Source organism: Manis pentadactyla, chromosome 8 (assembly GCF_030020395.1).
Source record: "Manis pentadactyla isolate mManPen7 chromosome 8, mManPen7.hap1, whole genome shotgun sequence".
Taxonomy (NCBI): Eukaryota; Metazoa; Chordata; class Mammalia; order Pholidota; family Manidae; genus Manis; species Manis pentadactyla.
In genome coordinates, this window is record NC_080026.1 from 73,680,590 (window position 1) to 73,688,340 (window position 7,751).

At 37.8% G+C, this 7,751-nt stretch overlaps 1 protein-coding gene across 4 annotated transcripts in view; it reads left to right on the plus strand.

The window, feature by feature from the left end:
* The window catches only part of SGMS1 (sphingomyelin synthase 1), a 310,623-nt gene extending 305,612 nt beyond the window's left edge, over positions 1 to 5,011 (plus strand). For all 4 annotated transcript variants that reach the window (XM_036924032.2, XM_036924033.2, XM_036924034.2 and 1 more), the window contains 2 exons: positions 2,436 to 2,602; positions 3,298 to 5,011. In XM_036924032.2, the coding sequence (XP_036779927.2) occupies positions 2,436 to 2,602; positions 3,298 to 3,477 (347 nt within the window). In that variant the 3' untranslated portion in view covers positions 3,478 to 5,011. The remainder of the gene's footprint in view (positions 1 to 2,435; positions 2,603 to 3,297) is intronic.
* Positions 5,012 to 7,751: the final 2,740 nt, after the last annotated feature.

A 7,751-nucleotide genomic window follows, 5' to 3' on the forward strand; every position in this document is an offset into this window, starting at 1 on the left:
CAAAATAATATTAAGACGCCCTGTATACTGCTCAGATTTAATATATATTAGTATTTACCATATGTGTTTAAGATAATCCTTTAAAAAAACAAATAAAATATTAATAAATGGTTAAAGCCTTTCTACCCCTCCCCTTCTCATTTTCCTATATGTTTTTGTACTTGTGTATCATTGTTTTGTGGGTTTTTCAATTTTACATAAATCGTATCATGCTGTATATATAACCTGTCACTTTTTTTTCTCAAATGGTTTTTGACACATGAGATTGGTTCATTTTAATTGCTGTTAGTATTTCAGTACTATAAATGAACCACAGATTATTCATTCCTTTCTCTACTTGTAGGAAATTCACCTGTCCTCAGTATTTTACTATTTGAAACAGTCTCAGTGAGCATTATGCAGGCAGTTTCCTTAAAGAGCAATAAATAAAACCAGGATGCTGGTACCACAGAGGAGGGACACACATCATAGTCTGAAGGTGTCTTGGGATTGTGTGCACCTTCTAGAACTTTAGTGTGGTTGACATTCAACATAGTGATAATAATGAGAAGTGGAAAATGAACTGGTAAGTAGGGACCAGGTCATAGAACATGCTTTGAGCCAAGAAAACGAGACTGAACTTCCATTCTGATAGAGATGGGGCACCCGATGAGAGGTTACAACCGGTTGGGGCAGTGTCATCTTGTCCTTCAGAGAGGGAGAAATCACTCTTGCAACAGTTTGCAGGATTGGGGAGGGGCAGTCCTGGAGACCAGGAGAGAAGTTAGGGGACTGGCTGCTGCTGTAATCCAGGAATAGGTGTAGTGGCCTGACTACCAGGATGGCATTGGGGGTGGAGAGAAGTGGAGGGAACTGAGAGAGATTAACAAAAAGTCGGTAGGTAACAGGATCAACTGGGAGCACAGGAGACAGGTGGTGAATTGAAGGGTGAAAGCCCAGTCTTGGCCTTAAAAAATTAAGGGAACCCAGGGAAAGAAAAGATGTGCTTCTTCAGGACACCAAGAGAACGAAGAGCAGGTGTTTTGCTTATACTTAGTATGTGGCCAAATCGAGTGAATTCTAACACTGGCTCTTCAGAATTATCAGGGCACCCTCCGGCTCTTGTGCTGGCATGTAACCAGGCGTGGAAAGTGGGAACCAAACAGGTCTGTTGTCAGCAGCTGCTGGGGAAGCATTCCTGCCCTCTGCTGATACTCTAGTGGGGTTAAGCCTTCTCCTTAAAGATAAAGCAGTGTGCCATACTGGGAAACTTGGAAGATAGGGGTTACAGACTCTGATTTTGAATCCTGGTATTACTGCTTACTAGCTCTGTGACCTTGGGGAAAACGCTTAGCCTCTGTAAGTGTCAGTTTTCTTATATTTAGAAAGAGATACCGATAACTACTTCATGAGAGAGGTTGTAAAAACAGGTGGTATATAAGGACACTAATAAAATTGTGTGGAGAATGAGTGGTAGCACTATTTGTTGTCACCCTGCAATGGCAGACCCTTTGCCTATTTTGTTCATTGATCCCACTACCTAGAGCACTTCCAGTCCTGGCACACAGTAGATGCTCAATAAATATTGTTTGAATGAATGACTGATTCTTGGACTACATGAGAATCCAGTAAAAGCCTGAATTTTCTCCCTTTGCTCCTGGTCAAAATCCAGTAAAAGCCTGAATTTTCTCCCTTTGCTCCTTTTGCTCCGAGTGGGGAGGGTAGATCACATTCAAGCAACAGTTTTGCCTAAAATTTCAGACCTTCTGCAGCCTGTCCATGGAGAGTACAAGGTAGGAAGGCCTGAATCTATCGACAGAGATTTTGATGCCTCCCTCAGGCGACTTCCCAAATGGAAGTACAGACAAGTATTTATTTGACACTACGCTACACTTGGACTAGAATTCCTGGGCATTTGGATTCTCTCTTACTTGTATTTGAGAAATGGAAATTTCAAAGACTTTCAGATTGGTATGTGGTTGCAGAGTTTAGAAAGCAGTAAGACAGTTGCATCAGTATTAATTGCCTAGTACATATATGAAGATCTAAAGACTAAAAGGTATTGATTTTTGTATAGAGCATTAATCCCAAATTATTTACAGGGAAATTTTCTTAAATGTCAGTAGACCGATTTTTCATTTATTTGTTTTTATGGAGCATGATGCATTAACCTGCCCTTATTTGTCCTTTGAAACTGTATTTATGGCTATATGAATCATACAATAACCAAATATAAATTGTTATTGCTGATAAAATTACTTTATAAAATAAAAGCTGCCTCCATTCTAACCTTCATTACTTATAAGCTAAAGCCCTTAGATTTGCCAGCCCACGCAATCTGTTTTCAGAAGGAGAGACTCCAGGTAATTAGATTGAGAAGTCATAGCAAAGATATGATTGGGTGCCCTTGGTGGTCCTTGAATAATGGAGCTATTGCAAATTTGTACGCTTTCCAGATTCCCCTCGACGACTTTGGTGGTACCACTGGCTCTGCTGGCTTCTCAGCGTGGTTGGAATCTTCTGTATCCTCTTGGCACATGACCACTACACTGTGGATGTGGTGGTGGCCTATTACATCACCACGAGACTTTTCTGGTGGTACCACACCATGGCCAATCAGCAAGTGAGTATCCCCCCTTCTGATTTTAGCTTTTATTGCTCCTGGCTTGGTGTTGCTGGCATGGCATGGGAAGAGGGCAAAGGATCCACAGATGTCTTAAGTTTCTCTTTTCCTCAGGGCTAGTCAGCTAAAATGATCTTGTCTTTTGTGATGCTAACCTACATCAGAGTCAAACATGAACAAGAAATGTGTTACATAATGACATAGGAGATTGCATCCCTCTAGAACAATCATCACACTCTCATTGTCCCTGAAGAATACTTTCTAAGCTATGCCTACCTGTTGCTTGGTTTGCATTCCTACCCTCTTCTCCCTAGCAGCTTAATACCTGACATTAGTTATATCTATCTGTCTATTTTCATCATAGAAGAAAACTGAAACAGTAAGGTATTATTTATAGATGAGATTGAATAAACCCGAGGTTTACTTAACCACAAGTCTCCTTATACTCCCCAAATTGGGGTTGTTTTCTACTACTGCCTGGTTAGCAGATGAGTACACAGTGTTGGATGTTGGTGAGGGTATGAAATGGGACATATGGGTGGACATGGGGCAGGTCTGGGGTCCTTTTCGAATTTTGATATGGAAGATATTTGAACTGAATTGAAAGATTATGAGAAAATTGTGTATGTTCCTTTAGGGGCTGGAACAATTACTTGTTCTTCCTGACCTGGATTTTCTTTTCTTTGTTATCTTAGGTGCTAAAAGAAGCTTCCCAGATGAACCTCCTGGCCAGGGTGTGGTGGTACAGGCCATTTCAGTACTTTGAAAAGAATGTCCAAGGAATTGTACCTCGATCTTACCATTGGCCCTTCCCCTGGCCAGTAGTCCACCTTGGTAGGCAAGTTAAATACAGCCGGTTAGTGAATGACACATAACAGCTGCACCAAGTCGGGGAAAGAGGAACTGTCCAAAGTGCTAAGAACTCCATGAGAGAAGATGCCATAAAATAAAACCTCCCTAATCCTGTTATCTTTCAACAGTTACCTTGACTTAACCTATTGAGTTACCTGGTCAGCACTGTGATCTTTTTTTCTCTCCAAAGGACCTGAGTTGGACAACAATAAAGAAAATGTAACCTATCATGCACTGTATACAGTTCCTGTTCATAAGTTTGGAAATCACATAATCTATGACCACCGTGTTCCTTTGTATATGAGGCAACAGCATAAATGTAAGCTTTTATATCATAAGTTCTGGTCTTTCCAGTCACATCTGGAAATAAAGTGTATTATTTTCTTCGGAAAACATACTTTTCATATTTCTTGCCCCAAAGATTGGGCTGAAAGCCATTTTCTAGCAAATGTCTCTATGAAGGTTTCTAAGTACCTGAATGGGGTTTGATTCTGAAATCTTTCTATGTGTTGCATCAATATTCCAATAAAAATGACAGACACAGAAAGGTTTGGTAACTTGGGGTTTTGTAAAAATCAGAGACAGTGTGTCAAAAAGTGCAAAAAAAAAAAAGATTTCTGTTACAAAGTGATTTTCTAAGTATTTCCTAACTTTATTTTTCAAAATGATCTTATGAAAACCAAATTTAAAGATTTTTACATGTCAGAGAGAACAAAGTTTAAAATGCTTCTTGGGAGAGAAATTTGTCTATGTTTCTAGTGCCTTTCTTGTCTTGATTGTATGGTCAGTAGGCAATCTTAAATGTTTTTATTTAAAATAAAGTATTCCATGAAAATATAAATGTATGTAGACACTACTAAATTTTGCATTTATAGCTAAATTAAATCAGAAGACTGCTTAGAGTTTTTAAATTGCTACGAATTAAAGAATGGGGGAATTAATTAGAAAGTCAGAGCCTGTTCCCATATTGTGAACAGTTGGTGGTGATGTGTACCACTTAAATTATTTTATTGTCTATTTGGTGGTTTGGTTTTAACTATACAATGAAAACAGCCATGAATACTTTGTTTTTAAAAGAGCGTTTTGAAAATTATCACATACCTAAAACTTGAAAGCTATAAATTAGTTACCCAGACTGTCACGACAGTTTTGTTGAACAACAAAAAAAAGATCTATTTCTTTAAAATATTTTGTGCAGAAACTGCATGTAGCTCTGAGTTTTACTCCTAACATTAAGTATGTGCGGGGAAGTATTCTCTTCTATACTTGCCAATGTGGAGAACAAAATAGTTTTTTAAGAATAAAGAAGTATATATATCCATTCTGTATTTTACGTGCAGCAGAATTATCTTCCATAGGGTTTTTTGTGTATTCACAAGGTGATATTTGTATTGTAAAACAATAATGGTGAAGGAAATAAAAAGGCTTTTAAATTTTTGTTGTTTTAAATCTTTGTAAAGTTATTATTCCAGAGAATACACTGTTATCTTAACAGCTTACCTAGATCATAAATTAATCAAAACGCACTTTTTAATAAAAACTGATACTTTAAATGAATGCCTATTATTTCTAATGTGTTCACATTCTTCACAAAGGTCATAAATGAAGTCATAAAAGCAAGATGAAAACCAGGTTTTTGGAATTTCTTTACTGAGTTGGAGGCAGGGCACTTAGTAATCATGCTTCTTTTCCCTTGAGATTCCTTAAAGTGTACTCTAACCTCTACAGATTGAATGGATTTTTAAAAATATATAAAAAGAAACATAGGTAAGTTAAATTCAAACTGCAGACTACTGTTTACCAACAATTTTGAATTCTCTAATTCTCACTCAAGTTGCTGGCTTAACTTTTTTCCCCTATAACTGGAACTAATAGAGCTTTTCCAGTTCACATGGGAAGGAAAAGCATCCAAAGTGAGAAATGCAGTAATAGCATTTTGATAATCGATGGTGATGCAAACTAATTCTTTAAAAAGAAAAAAAGTGCTATTATTCCCGATTTGGTAAAGGAAGATGGGAACAGGGGAGGCTTGTCTTTATCAGACAGTCTGTTCAGGGAGGCTCAAAAATGTAAAACTAGGACGATTTCCTACATGGGGCTTTGGGCTTGTGTCTCATTCAGAGAAAATGTGGTGCTATGTTAAGGCAAATAGAGCAAAATTCTAGGATAGGTTTGTATTCCTGGTGCAGTGTACTGAAAGGGAAAGTAACATGGTAATGAAAATGAATTACTGGCACATGCTAAAATTAGGGTCTTTTTTTCTAAATCATAAGAGTTATATACAAAAAATTCATTATTATAAGTTTACATACAACATATATACCAAGGAATTCACTTGCTGATCGCTTCTCATTGCCTGACTGCACTGATTCATGAAGGGGTATATCTTGCGGCTCCCTATTCTGAAAATCCCAGGAAGGACAAAATAAAAATATTGTATTCTAGAAAATTATACTTGATAATTCCTGCCTGAATGAGGACATGTGCTTTTTTTTGTCCTTTAGTTTGGTAACCAAAGCCAAAGACAGAAGCTTCTTTATTTTGCTCTCTTTATAAGTTAGGTATCTTACATGTATTATCTTGTTAACCCTCACACAAGGTTAGTTATTCCCATTTTACAGGAGGTGATTCAGATATGTGAAATAACTTTCCGAAGGACAAGCAACTGGTAAGTAGTGAAAATCTAATTGGAGTCCAGGTATCTCCCCTCTCCTCACTAATGCCCCCTACCCACCCAAATGCTGTGAGCGTTCATAAATTCCCCAGTAATAAGTGGGAGAAATCTGTTGTGGTAACACTTACTATGTTGAGGATAACTCTCATTGTGAACTGAGAAGAAGGAAATTCACACCATGGGGTATGAGACTAGTTTTGTCAGTTTCCTAATTGCTATGTTTTATTTGCATCCCAAGCAAATACCTAAACTGATAAATTTGGTAAGTATCTCAGACTTTATAAATATCACATAAAATGAGAATATCTGCTAGCTTTAATTTGGCCACCATTATACAAAAAAATCAACCAGGTTTTGAGTTACTAGGAAACAGAATATGCTACACAGATCCTTTAATACTGATATCCTCTTTTTTTCCCTTTGGTCAGAAAACTTACTTTGAAGAAATAAAACTGCTAACTTGAAATTCTGCTTATCAGCATCTTGAAATATTTAACCTGTCTGCTGGTTCAGAGTAGTCAGAAGAAAATTAAGTGATGCCTGCCCTCCAACAGCCCAGACTCCAGCTCCCACCAGAGGTCAGAGATGGGCATGATCAGAGAGACAAAGAGTGTAGAGAGGTTGCAAGAAGAAAAGGAGACCGGAGCTGGCCCCAGCAGACGAAGATGATTTAGGTAGTGGAGAAGGTAGCAGCATTCCAGAAGAGGGGTTAAAGGACAGTGTGAATGGCTCTGGCTTACTATCGGTAAAGAGACTATGGTGTGAGGATTTAGCATGAATTAATGTTCATTGCATATAAGAGAAAACCTTTTAGTTCTTGAGTGGTGGCATGGCACAGTGGTATAGATTAATATCTACTGACTGAGAAAATTTAGAAATGCTCAAGAGAATCTGTGGCTTATTAATCACAATAGCACATGTGTAACATTTGGTCAATAGGCATAGTACTTATTTACAGGGGCCATTCTATCAATATACCAAGCTTGGTGAATGTTAAGACTTTTGGTCTCTTGAAAATTCTTGGGAAGTTCACTGAAGATTTTAAGGAGTGATCAAATAAATAGAGTCTATTTTTTCAAAGTTCAGCGAAAAAGGGGGTGGAGGAGCGGATTGGAGTTCAGATCCAAAGGCCTATGCAACTTCCAGTGTTGAAAGACACATGAGGCATGGCTTCAGGGGTCAGTAATGGCATTCCAGGTGAGGATAAGAAAGCCTCTGACACACAAGAAGGGGCCAGCCCAGAGTCCCCTCCTAGTCCCATGGTGGCCCAGAAGTTCATGTATTTTGATACTGTTTTTAGGAACATACACATTAGGGTATTCATGTCTTCTTGGGGAACTGACCCTTCTATGCCACCTCTCTTTATTCCTGATAATCTTCCTTGTGAAGTGTGCTTTGTCTGAAGTTATGATAACTACTACAGCTTTTTTTTTCTTAATGTTAGCATGCTATATTTTTCCCCACCCCTTTATTTTTAATCTCTGGGTCTTCATATTTAAAATAGGTTTCTTATAGACAGCTTATAATTGCATCTTGTTCTTAAATCTATATTGACAATGTCTGTCTTTTAATAGGTGTATTTGGCTTTTTGCATTTAAAGTTTAATTGACATATTTGAATTAA